General features: G+C 51.0%; 1 protein-coding gene across 2 annotated transcripts in view; it reads right to left on the reverse strand.

Moving 5' to 3' along the window:
* Window positions 1–13,690, reverse strand: part of BAIAP2L1 (BAR/IMD domain containing adaptor protein 2 like 1) — a gene marked incomplete at its 5' end in the record, with an annotated part of 76,778 nt that overhangs the window by 6,535 nt on the left and 56,553 nt on the right. For both annotated transcript variants that reach the window (XM_080677039.1, XM_080677038.1), the window contains 5 exons: window positions 6,609–6,795; window positions 7,743–7,820; window positions 8,430–8,631; window positions 10,183–10,309; window positions 11,819–11,983. In XM_080677039.1, coding sequence (XP_080533165.1) covers window positions 6,609–6,795; window positions 7,743–7,820; window positions 8,430–8,631; window positions 10,183–10,309; window positions 11,819–11,983 — 759 coding nt within the window. The remainder of the gene's footprint in view (window positions 1–6,608; window positions 6,796–7,742; window positions 7,821–8,429; window positions 8,632–10,182; window positions 10,310–11,818; window positions 11,984–13,690) is intronic.

The raw sequence follows: 13,690 nt of genomic DNA on the forward strand, positions 1-13,690 counted from the left end.
CCCACTTTCCGGGTGCTCGGCTGCCCCGTGCCCCATGGCTGCTATTCTGGGCAGTGCAGTTCTGGAATGTTCGTCTGCTCCGTAATTCTCCACTTCAATGTACGGAAGAAGCACTTCTCGTCTTTTCTGCTCGACACACGGAAGAGTGGAACCTGTGCCTCCTGCTGTTGCTCAGAGGCTGTTAAAGCCAGGTGTCCCACCTCTCCTGAGGTCATGTGGGAGCAGAACCGGTTCTCTGCCCGCCCCCCGCTGAGTTCCTGGGACTGCCACCCCGTGAGGCTGGCTACCTGCTGAAGGGCATCCGCAGAGGCAGTGGGAGGGTGTGCTGGAGACAGTTTCGTTGTAATTCTTTTGCAGTTTCACAGGATCATGAGGTATCACTTCAGAGATGCTGCTAGTGACAGAAACAGGAGCCAGTCCTCGACCTTCGCTGTGCACCTGTGACACGCCCTCTGCTTGCTCTGGATCAGTGCCCGCTCCATTCCGAGGTCTGACGTTAGGAACAGTGACCGTCCTGGAGTCACGGCCAGCAGTGCCTCAAGCCCTACGGCCTTGGCTGACTTTCTCTAAAGTCGACTCCTCTTTTCTTGTGACCGCTATGAAATGGAGTTTCCAGTACCCCCAGATCAGAAAAATAATTCAGCAGCTTGTCAGCACCTCATAAACAGTACACAGTACTTGTCTCGCCGACAGTGTTCTGATGGGAGACATTGGTCAGAACCGCGTTTCCAACCTCAGAAAGCTGCTGTCACTTTCCTGGGCCTTAACAAGGCCCCACAATACCTGCTGGATGTTAGGAAGTGGGCCCACGCCCAGGAGGCCCTGAGGGCGGGCGGGTGTGGAGGCGCTATCCACAGGCTGGCACCAGGGCACATGTGGTCCCAGGCCAGCAGCTCGCTGGAGCCCGGGCAGTGCTAGGATCCCACCGTGTGTGGGTGCTGGGGAGGGAGAAACACCTGCTCTATCTCTAAATATGCTTACCTGTGTCCATCGCACGGGAAACAAAACGAAAAGTTAACAGTAGTTATCTAATCATAGATAACTAAATTTTCAATACTTAGTGTATGTTTCCCAAAGTTTCTACCCAAACAGAAATTCTATGGGTTATTTTTATAAGCGGAAAAAGTGTTACTTTCAGAAGTATTTTAAATACGGTGTAATGATTAGACATTTTAATTTTTACAAACGTGGACTTGGCTCTTTAGCCACAGCCGGCAGCTGTGACCGCCAGGCAGGTGTGAAAATACTCAGCGCGGGTTTGCTGACTTAGAGCAGCAGGGGAGGGACAAAGGTTAACTCGGGAGTTCATCCTTATCTGTCCCAAGGGTGGCATCACCGTCAGTTTATCTGTAGACTTCACACAAACTGCACCGTAAAGCCATTTCTATGTTTAACAGTTTGACATCATAAACTATATAAATACCCCCATGAAAGAGAACTTTTCATCTGCTTAGCACAGTGGTCGGCAAACTCATTAGTCAGCAGAGCCAAATATCAACGGGACAACGATTGAAATTTCTTTTGAGAGCCGAAAACCGACTTCTGCGCATGGGCCACGAAGTTTCAATCGCACTGTAGGTGCGCGCCCGCACGTGGTATTTTGTGAAAGAGCCACACTCAAGGGGCCAAAGAGCCGCATGTGGCTCTTGAGCCGCAGTTTGCCGACCACTGGAGCCTTAGCAAATGTGGGAAGAGGGTCTCTCAAATTGTAGGCCCTTGAAAAACCACAAATAGCTTTGTTTTTCCTGAATACAGCAGTCATGCTTGCAGGGCCCTGATTATTTTTAATTATTCAGAACCTTGGTCCAAAACAGTTTTTTTTCTAGTAGTTAAATGAATACCTTAATTTCAGATAAGAGTGTTTTTCCTTTATAACGTTAGCATGTTAAAGATCTGGAGCTCTAAATTACATAAATTATTTTTTTAAAAAAGCCTCCAAAACATGTAAATGTGAGTAAACCAGACCTGCTCCCAGCGTTCCGACAAAACTGGTTTCTCTGTGTAGGCTGCACGAGTTAGTCACCAGGCCTGCCAGTTCTCACCTGTCACCACCTCTTGTCCCGTCCCATCTGCACGGAGCCTCCTCTCCCCACGACGGCCCACCTCCGGCTCCAGAGCGCACCCTCGGATGGAGGGAGGACAGCGTGCAGCCCACGCTCCTGGCTCGGTGCTCCATTCCTGGCCTGTCTGTCCTACCGCCTCTCGGTCACCGCCCCAGACAGCACCCAGCCACCCAAGTTCCCAGAACGCACGCCTGAGGGCCTCGTGTTCGGTCAGACCTCGTCCTCTGAATGTGGCTCAAACGCCTGCCCCCAAGATGCTGCCTCTGATGCTTCCCAGGAGCCGGAGTCCTGCCGCCACCTGTCACCTCTCCACCTTCATACACACAATAAACACCTGCTCACTGGACTCAACTGCGGGGCTGGTCTCACTCCTGTTCGTCTCCCCAGGCCCGGCCCAGGGCCTGGACCACCGTAAGCCCCCAGTGATACCCAGTGGATGAGCTCTAGGCAAAGGTCCCCGCACGCGACCCGGAGCCCTCCCTGCAGGGCGCCTTCCTTCACCAACGATCTTGATGATGTTTAGAAAGAAGGCTGTTTGGGCACAGCAGTCAGATGCTATAGTAATTTTTGTTGCCAAAGTTGTAAATATGACCTCACTGTAGGTATCGACTATACCGGCTTGCGTGATAAACTCGCCTTTTTGTGGAAGGTTTCCGTAATCATTAAGAGTCCAACAACATTCATTGTTCTAACAGCTGTAAAGTCAGTGACAACTGAGGTCACCATTGGAACCCACACAAGCAGGGCTTTCTCATGAGATAGCTGGGGCTTTAAAATGTTCTTTTTAAATGAAACCAAAGACTATAGGCTGCGAAATGAAAGACTGAAAAAGCCTCTAGCCCAGCCGTGGGCAAACTACGGCCCGCGGGCCGGATCCGGCCCGTTCGGCTGTTCTATCCGGCCCGTGGAGCCGAAAGAGCGGAGGGTTCTCTTGCTCTCCCCTCCGCTCCTTTACTTTGAATTTATATTAGTTCACACAAACACTCCATCCATGCTTTTGTTCCGGCCCTCCGGTCCAGTTTAAGAACCCATTGTGGCCCTCGAGTCAAAAAGTTTGCCCACGCCTGCGTCTAGCCTGCAAGACAGAGTCAGCCTGCCCGAGGGATCAGGGAGTGCTAGCTTCACAGCACCAGGAGGGGGCGTGCTTCCTCTTGGATTCACGGGGAAAGTGCAAAGGACGGCTGCTAGTTCTTCCTCAAATGTGGGGTAGACCTCCCGCCACGCCATCAGGTGTAGGGCTCTGGTGAGAGACTTCAGATTACAGATGGCGTGTGGAAGGGAGAGGGCGTTTCGGGAGACAGAGGCTGGGAGCAGGCAGGGAGGGTGAACTGAGGACCCTGCATGGGTCCAGGTGGGAAGGGCCGAGGCTTCCACGTGGAACTGACCCAGAGGAGGCGAGGTGGTGGCAGAGCACCAGGCCGCCTCTCGGAGCAGCCCCACCCGGCCCTCAGGAGGAAGCTGTGAGCCTCCAGCTCTGCAGCTCAAGGAGGGGCAGGGACCACAGGTGGGCACCGTTCACAGGCCTCAGCTTACTGGGAAGTCTCGGCCCTCCCAAGGCAGCGTTCCTATGGACAGCCTGTACGGATGAGCCAACAAAGAGGTTTAAAAATAAGTTAGACCTCATTTGAAGTCCAAATGCTAAATAATGAATGTCATTATCGACTCTATTGGTATTTAAAAATGTGATCTTTCAATTTATCCAATTCAGTGTAGTAAGAACTGCATCAGTGCTTTCTTCATCCACCTTCATCCACATGGTAAAAATGCTGAGAAGTAAAACATGCTATCATTTTTTAAAATTGGCAGCTGTCTGCGTTGGCTAAAATGCCAGTGTTTTTATTTGTAATTCCAGCACTACGATTTGGGGGCAAGGTTCTTTTTACCTTAAAAGGCATCATACGACCTTAATAAAGTAATGGGGCAGGTGGTCATTATCAATGGCTGCTAACAGCACAAGGAGAGGGATAATCGGACACGTGCCTCCGGACGGACTAGCCCCGGCCCATGAAATGCTCCAGTAAAACGAGGTACGTTAACAAAACAACAGAGGCTCTGACCAAGGCTGGAAATACAGGGGGAAGGGGAACGTGGGCAAGGACACCATGTGGCGACAATTGGGACAACCCAGATTGGGACAGACACCTGCAGGACTACAACTTGCTTCTACCCGTAAGTTCCAGGAAGAACAGACGGGGGATTTGTGAACAGACAAACACTTGTCATGAGACTCAGTGACCAACTGTAACACATGGAGCTGACCTGGATCCAGATTCAAACAAATCTATTGTCAAATTTTTCATGAGACAATCAGAAACTTGAAGTGACTGGTTGATGATACTCGGGAATTACTGTCAGTTTTTAAAGATATGACCATTGGTGCTGTGGTCATTTTTTTAAAAAAGGACCTTTAAGATACTTGTAGGTGAAATGATAGGGGGTTTGGCATTAGCTGCAAATTGATCTGGGAGTGAGTGGGGGAGAGATGAACACAAGCTAGGTAGATGGACTGGCTGTTGGCATTAGGTTAGTGGGTCACTGGGTTATTCTTTTCACTTTCATGTACGCTTGAATTTTCCTAAGGAAAAGCTGAAAATCAAACACAACTGGAAGGCGCTGGAGACCCACAGGTCACACCGGACCAACCTGGACCCTGAGTTTTGGGTCGTGCAGCTGTAAAAGTTTTTTCCTCTTTAAGCAAAAGGAATTTTTATATTTTTGGGAATGCCTTAAGGTCGTTTCCAAATAGTTTGAATACTGTTTTAAAATGTACTGGGGCCTTTAAAAAAATAGCACTGGATATCTTTGCCCTTTCAAGCAATAGCTCCCTCCATGCCGACAGAATGGAATAGCTCCATTTTCAACAGCCACATGTCCTCCTTTTGAATGGTTTTTGGAGTTAGCTATTTGGGGTAATTTGGAATGAATAAGCTGCAAACAATATACAGTGCAGTGAGCTTATCAAAGAAGAGAAGCCAGACAAAGATGCAGTTGAATGAGCTTTCAAAGCCTTGCATTTCCTGGACCAGAACAGGTCACTGCAGCCTGGGAAGAAGCAGGCATGTTCCAGACACCTGAAGGCTCACACAAAACGTGGCCTTTTTAGGAGGGATCCCAGTTCAGAGAGCCCACCCATGCACCATTCACAGGTGAACAAGACCACCATTAGTGGTGGTGAGGGGACAGAGCCGAGACCCCCTCTCCCCGGCCCCGGCCATGAGAAGCAGGGAGATGGCTTCACACGCACCACAGGAAGGACCACACACTAACTGGACGAGAACTAAAAAGCACCCACGGTATGGGTTACCAGCAGCGCCCTGGGGTGTTTCTGGGAGGAAGGCTGGGTGCCAGGCCACCTGCAACCTTGGGCACAAGCTCAGCCCACTGACCTCCACACGCCCTCCCCGGGCTCCTTCCGCTTCTCTGGGCTTTAGCAGAGCAGCTGCATGTTGCTGGAGAAACAGCCACACTGACTGCTTTCAAGTTAAATCTTGACCCCAAATTGTCCCTGAGCCTTTAGCATTGGCCCTGTATGCCTACTGCTCTTCTAAAGCATGTTCCCGTGCTCACTCTTCAAAACAGATTTTCTTTTTCCAAACTTGCCCACCCGCACCTGCGATGATGGCACTTCACCACTGAGCGCACAGACACGGTCACACGGGCGCTCCCCGCCTGCCCGCCCAGCTGCACCTTCTCAGCCTCCTCCCGTTCTCCATCCCTCCTCCTCCTCCTCCCCCTCTGCTGTCTAATCTACACTGAAAAAAGTAGGGGAACAAGAAACCCCTCGATTCTCCGGCACCCCGGACTCATCGCCTGCCTCCTCTGCTCCTCGAAGATGCTGAGGATGTGCCCTCCTCGGGGTTTTAGACTTTCTCCTCCTGCGGGGAAGCTCCCCCTCTTGATCCCTGTAGGGTGGGCTCCTTGCTATTCAGGTGTCGGCTTAGATGTCACCCCTCAAGTCCTCTGCTGTTGCTATTCACATGCCACCCAGATCCCCCCTTCAGGACCGAGGGACAGACTCCGGGCTGCAGGGATGCTGCTGGCACACGGTCCTCTGCTCATGACCTCCAGAGCCCACCCCGGCCTGTCACTCAGAAGACACTGTTGCCAAAGGAATGACAGCTGTCTGCGACTTTCTTACAGGCGGCTCAGCATTCTAGAAAACGCACACACGCTTTGTGCACAGCACTTCCCGAGGACGTAGGGAGTAGGTTGCCACTTTTAGCCTTAACCTTCCTTCAGAAAACAATGTGGAAATGGAAGAAAAGGCAGAAAACAGCGATTAAGAGACGCAGGGACTGCAGCCACGACCAAAAGGAAGGACAGAATAAAACCTGAGACAGTATGGCAAACGAGGGACTTACAGGTCACTTACAGGTCCATAAAAATGAAGAGACTGGAGTTAGCAGGTGGAAAGGCTGTGTGACAGAGAAGGGGACCGAGAGGAGGAGAAGGTCCTGCCCCCACACCCCAGAGACTGTCCCCCACCCCCCCGAGACTGCCACTTAGGACTTGGGTACACGAGACGTTACACACAGCTCTACTCACGAGAGATGTGGTTTCTGGTCCGGACGCCGGGGCTTTAAAGGTAGAAGTGGGCTTGGGAACATCTGCTCTCTTGTCTGCGGCCGCTCGCATGGACAAGCACTCCAGGTAATCGGGAGCGGGGATGGGGACGGCAGCACAGCTCTTCTCCGACAAGTCCACGGTGCTCATGCTCCTCACGGGTGCTGGGCTAACGGCCCGAGTTAGAGAAGCGGTTAGATAAGGTCCTCCCACCAGATCCCAACACTCAGAACAGCCGGATCAGAATGACAACAGAATCGCCATAAAGGAGGCCTCGGCGGGAGGAGGTCACACACACACGGTATCATAGTCATTATCGGATTGGAGTGCAGATTTAGGGGTTACTGGGATGGAGGTGCCAAGGGAAGCCCATCGGTGTAATAGAAACCATGGCAGTGGACACGGCCCGGGAAGGAGAGAAGGAAAAAGGTCTGAGGACGGACCCTGGGGAACACCTATGTTTAAGCAGTGGATGGGGGAGTGGCCTGTGAGGAGAGGGAGAAGGATGCGGTGAGGCGCAAGGACAATAGAGGGCCAGGTCAGGAAACCCGGGCAGGGAGCGTTCCAGAAAAGGTGTCCCCCAGTGTTGCAGGCTGCTCAGGAAAGTCAAGAGGGAAAGGTGGCCCTAGTTGGTTTGGCTCAGTGGATAAAGTATCCACCCTCAGACTGAAGGGTCCTGGGTTCGATTCAGCCAAGGGTGCATACCTCAGTTGCAGGCCCTCGAGCCCTGGTTCCTAGTCAAGGCTTGTGTGGGAGGCAACCAATCGATGTTTCTCTCTGTCTCTCCCCCTCCCTTTCACCTCTACAAATCAATGGGAAAACACCCTTGGATGAGGATTAACAAAAACAAAGAGGGAAAAGGGATGCAGCCAGTGTGGGGGAGGTGTTGGGAGTGGTCCTAGAGGGCTGATGGGGTGGGCCTGGGCGGGGAAACTTCACCGCAGACCAGCAGTAAAGCCCGCGGACACCGAAGTCACTAGGGAAGAGTGTGAGCGGCCGTCTCCGGCTCAGTCCCCACGACCTGGTTTCCCACCAATCCAGGCAGAATTCTGACCCGCCCGGAGACAGCAGGTTGAGTGCCCCATCACTGGGCCACGTGAGCACGGCCAGTCCTACCTCGGCGAGGGCACACTCACTGCCTCCTGCGCCGTCTCCTCCAGCAGCCTCGTGTACGACGACGGGAACCAGCCCCTCCTGCACGGGGAGGAGAGCAGACTGGCTGTGGGTGGCAGCGGACGCGTGAACATAAACACACTGAGGACCTCTCACCCATCACAACGTGCGCTTCACATACGGTGTTCCTTTTATTTGGATCCCTTTAACCCCCCGCCCCCTCCTGGTTTTGTTCAATAGATGAGCGATCTACACGGAAAACCATTTGTGTGCCGAGTCTCAAAGTCCATCTGAGATGCAGACTAGCCTTGAGAAACCCAAAGTCACATGTTTTGTTCTGAAAAAACAAGAGAATACTTAAACCTATTTTCAGAGGCGAAGCATATGATCTAGCGATTATTCTTGTGTCAAACTGATCCATGCACACATGCAGAAAACAGCCTGGGACAGAATAGCTCCGGCTAACTAACTAAGCCAGCAGTTGCCACTGGCGACCCGCGGACCACTGGTTGTGAGGTCCGAAAGGCTGGCGACTGCTGAACTAAAGCACAGCTACAGCTGAACTGGGACCATCCCGCTGGCTAAAATGCTGGTGTGTCCACAAGGACCACGTGCTGCTCACAGGAGAGACGGCAGCTCTCTGCGGCGCTGGGCTCTGGCTCCTGAGCGGACGCTCCCACCGAGACTTACGCTTTGGAGGTGTCGTGCTCTCCGTAAAGCCAGCCGTCCTTCTCCTCAGCAACGAGCAGCGTGATGACGTCTCCCAGCGCGAAGCCAAGCTGGTTGGTGCCGGCGGTGTGCGGGAAGATGGTTTTCACTTTCTGCCTTTTCATCATGTTCAGTCCCGTGGCCACAGACACCGATCGCTGTAAACTGGGATCCTCCGGAGAAGCTGAAGAGGACACAGTGGTGATGGCTTTTCCAAGGACGACCATGGGGCCACTTCCAGCACAAAGCCCAGGCGTGTTCTCCCGCCACACCCTTCCCTTTGCCGGAGGGACGGACTGCAGGGACTGCCAGGAGGCCCCTTATGCAGACAGAGAGGGTAAAGCAGGGCCTGCCGAGCTTCCCGCACGCCTGCCTCAACCAGGGCGGCTCTCAGAGGCAGGCCGCCCACCACCAAACGTGCTGATGCTCCCCTTCCCTGTTCTCAATACGAACCACAGGCCGTGGGAGGCCTCAACTCTAACCCAACTGCCCCCGACCTGGGCCAAAGACAAGGAGAGACTGGAAATGCTGCCGTGAGGACGAGCACCCTAACTGAGCCCTTCACACCTCCGAGGCTGGCCCCGGGCGGCCTGGCTCCGCAGCCCAAACCACACTCCGTGGGGCAGCACGCTGTGCAATTGGTCTCAGTTCCAATACCGCCTGATATTTACACTCAAAACAAAAACTGGAATGGAGATTTTTTCTTTTTAGGTATTTTTTCCAGTCAAATTCTGCTAGCTCACTATTTAAAACAATGTAAGGTCTCTCTCTGCTTTACCCTTTGGTCTTACTGAGTACTCTGTAAACTCTGCTAGCTTCTCACCACGCGCTCTCTAATTACCTCAGTGGTGCTGAACCCACTCGCAATGTTATTTCCTTTTACCAAAAAGAATCAAAGAATCATTTGAATGCCTGGATGCACACAGCATTACCTATTTTCACTTTACACGGTATGTAATTATAGTCTTTCCTTCAAAGGCAAATGGTTGCAGACCACTATCTCCCCAGATGCCATTCGGAACATCTCGTCTCTTCCCCAACAGCCGCATGTGCGCTAACCCAGGGTCTCTCTAGCACACGGCTCGACTGCCACGACTTTCACACCCAGGGGCCCCTGAGTCACCCAGAGAAGGGCTAGCCGCTGCGACAGTCTCCCGGGTCCTGGGCGCCAGACTGCCGTAGGCAGAGCCGAGTCTAACCAAAACCTCCCGAAATGCCCGCAAACCACTGGTCCCAATGTACGCAAAACAGTCAGCAGAGCTCAGGACGTTCAGCAGCAGAACTGCACGTCCAGAGGCCTGGGGTGATGTGTGATGATGAAAATCACCGATTATAATTCAAACTGAGCCTACGGGTAAGATCAACAACCACAGTTTTGTTACGTGAACCTTTATAGTCTTATAGAAAAAAATAAATTTTATTACAATTGCCACGGAATACGGGACACAGTAGGAGGCTCTCTGTACATATCTTATTTCAAAAATAGGCTTTCAACAGCATATTTACTCCTGTGAACATCAGTCGGTACACAGAATTAGTATGTGTCAGGAAAGGTGTCACGTATAACATGTCTCCTGGTTTTCCCATAAACCCAGACCTGTGTTTGTTGTGAGGTGTAAGCTCCTCAATGTTGGACATGTGCCATATACATGCTTATTCACCGCTACCTCAAGATGCATTTATCCAAAGTATTTATTTTAAAATTTTAGACAGGTATTTTAAAGAAATACCTTACCTGAATTCTGTGCGGCTGTCGCTGGGTTATTGAACATATCGATCAAAGGGCTGGTGATCACTCTGCCTGAAGGAGCTGGGGGCACCTTGGGTGGATACTTAGGAAGGGTGTCATAGTCTTTCCCAGCCTGTGAAAAAGCCTTCATTAGTTTCATAGTAGTTTAACATAGCAATGGAATTACAGTTTTCCAGGGCTGTTTCATATTACATGCTCTAAATTCCAAATTTCCCCAAAGTTCCCTTAGTTGTAGGGCAATACACCATTTTGAATTATTTAAATAATATGTTTTTTCATTTTTTGTCTTTAAAAAACCAAAACCATTATTTTTAAAAACAAAACAAAAACAAAGCAGGCACGCCCCATACTCTCGCCCGCTGGTGACCACTCATCTACTTTCCTTCTGTGGATTTCAGGCTCCCTCGTAAGTGCTGCTTGGCCAGAGGATTCTAATCTGAAACAATTTCCCACAGACTTTGAGTGCTTTGCTCCATTAATTAATTTTTTTAAATGTTTTTACTGATTTTTGAGAGAGAGGAAGGAAGAGAGAAACATCATGGACTAGCTGTCTCCTGCACACCCCCTACTGGGAATCGAGCCCCAAACCCGGACTTGTGCCCTGATTGGGAAATCTGGTCTGCATAGGTTTCTCTTTACTTTGTAAATAATCTGTTTTTTCCCTCCCGAGAGGTTTTCCGAATTTTCTCTTTATCCCTAACATTCTGCCATTTTATTGAGGTTTTGGTCATTTCTGCGCATCCAGGACCGGCCTGGCTGCCACGTGAGAGACCAGGCGGGAGGCTGCTGCGGTCTCTGAGGGGCTGCGGTCCGAGCAGCGCAGGGCTGAGGGGTGGCCTGGGACAAGCTCTGAAGGTGGAAACGTTAGGATTGGCCTATGGACTGACAGTGGCATAAGCGAACAAGAGAAAGGAGTGAGTCTGAGCTACTGGAAGGACACTGCCATTCACTGGGTGGGGAAGGCTGTGGCGAGGCCGCTTTGGAATAAGAATGTCAGTCACTGGTTCTGGACAAGGAGAATCTGAGATCCCCGTTAGACATTCAGTGGTGATGCTGGGCAGGCAGTGGCGTGTCCTCCTATGTCTCAGCTGGCCTCACATGTTTCCCATTACAAAAAAGTCCTCTTTCTATGTTTGCACTGTGTTTTGGAAGTGTTTCGGTTTAATTTTCCAAGCAGTTCCATTCTTCTAATGAGCCCATCAGTTGTTATTATGTTTTGAGGGCAGAGAGAGAAATGGAAAAAAAAAAAATTATTTTAGAAAGATTTCAAACGGGTGAGAGAATAGCACCATACATCTCCATGTACCCAACACCTACTTCAATAGTTACCACTCCCTGCACAGAAAGGTGGATTGCCTGGCCCTGGCCGGTGTGGCTCAGTTGGCTGGCATCATCCCTTGCACTGAGAGGTCTCCGGTTCGATTCCTGGTCAGGGCACAGGCCTGGGTTTTGGGCTCAAGTCCCATTAGGGGGAGTGCAGAAGGCAGCTGATCAATGATTCTCTCTCATCATTGATGTTTCTATCGCTCCCTCTCCCTTCCTCTCTCTCTAAAATCAATAAAAACATATCTTTTAAAAAAGCGAATACACCATTGAGATCTCAGAGGTAACCAGTTCCTACCGCGCTGCTTCTCTCGACCATTGGCGAAGGCTGAGGCGTCCACGTTGGGGTGGAGAGAGGCGTCTTTATTTCTTCTATCATGTTGATGATTTCCTCTGGCACTCTGGTGGCATCACTGCAGGTTTTCTGCCACCTGGGCAGTTTGGAATTCAGTAATTCTGCCGACTGTAAATGCAAAGGAAACAAAACCGCAGACAAATGTGTATTGTCGGAAGAGCTGACAAAAATTACATCTAACAATTATCACTGACAATGCATTGCCGCCTTATCACCAGAAGAATGGGAGCTCGGAGTGAAATTCAGGGAGTAGTTTGAGCTTCTGTGAGTATCTGCTGTCTTATTTGCTGAGAAGGACGTAGGCTTCTGTTCTAAAAGAATTTATCCTCTCCCTCCATGTGAATAATTAAGACTAATATAAGGATTGTAAATGACTAAGAACAAGTTCAAAAACGAAAAGGGAAGGGTTGAGCAATCCGTATTCGTCACCAAGAAATGGCAACCACCGCTTTCTCCTCCCACTCCTATGGAAAACACCTCCAAGACGGGCGGGGGCCCAGTGGACTCAGCTTAGGGAAACTGGATTTACACGTCAGAGGAGTCATATCTGCACAGACTGAGGGGCCACAGGCAAAGTGCGGTGGGCCCTGCAGTCAGCGCCAGTGCTGAGGGGCGCTCTGGCCCTCGGACTGGCAGACCATGGGGCTGGGCTGTGGAGCAGAGTCGCAGATGGACAGAGAGAAGTCCCACAGCCCCAGGGGCTCCCACAGCCGGGCTTTGCTTCTTGCAGCTGGAGGTTCCCTGAAGGCCTTTTCATGAACCCTCTTTTCCAGGGCAGCAATCTGCTGGGAAAAGGGAAGCAGGGGCCCTTCCTTGAAGCTGTTTTCATAGCAGACACACTGTTTTTACTTAGAGTCTCTGCTCATCAGGTGTGGGCTGGGGATGTTGGTGGAAATCCTAAGAGGGCAAAGCCTGTCCCCCAAACCACCTCTGTGCTGACTGTAACCCCGATGCACCAACTGCGTGGCCTGCTTCACCCAGGAGCCACTGACAGGACTGGGGCGCCTTAGCTGGGATGTGAGAAGGCACAGAGGGATGTTCAGAAAGTTGGAGATGCTTATGGAAAGCAGAAGATTTGGTCTGTGTCCCTCTAAAAAGCCTAACTGGGCCCGGCTGGAGTTGCTCAGTGGTTGAGCTTTGACCTATGAACTAGGAGGTCAAAGATTCCCAGTCAGGGCATATGCTTGGGTTGTGGGCTTGATCCCCAGTGGGGGTTGTGTAGGAGGCATCCGATCAATGATTCTCTCTCATTGTTGGTGTTTCTCTCTCTCTCTCTCTCTCTCTCTCTCTCCCTCTCCCCCTTCATCTCTGAAATCATTAAAAATATATTTTAAAAAATAACAAAAAGCCAAACTGGGACCCAAGGTTAAGTGTAAGAAAGACGGCTAACAACTAGGGCTCTCGCGGCACTGAGTGCCCCAGCGCCCACAGGACGTCACCAAAGAGCTTCACGGTTGCTTCTGTCCGCCCAGCCTACGACCCTGCCCCAGTAGGACACCCTCCCACGTGGAACTAGTAGATGCACTGGTGACACAAGTGATCACTAAAGTAGCAGTTCATTCTTGTAACAAGTTTAGATCTTCACTATTTACTTATTTATTTACCTATTTTTCAAATATATTTTTATTTCAGAGAGGATGGAGAGAGAGAGAGAAAAACATCAATGCTGAGAGAGAATCATTGATCGGCTGCCTCCTGCATGCCCCACCCTGGGAATCGAGCCCACAGCCCAGGCATGTGCCCTGACCAGACCGGGAATCAAATCCCGACCTCCTGGTTCACAGGTCGACGCTCAACCACTGAGCCATGCCAGCC

The sequence above is a fragment of the Plecotus auritus genome (genome assembly GCF_963455305.1).
Source record: "Plecotus auritus genome assembly, chromosome: 6".
Classification (NCBI taxonomy): domain Eukaryota; kingdom Metazoa; phylum Chordata; class Mammalia; order Chiroptera; family Vespertilionidae; genus Plecotus; species Plecotus auritus.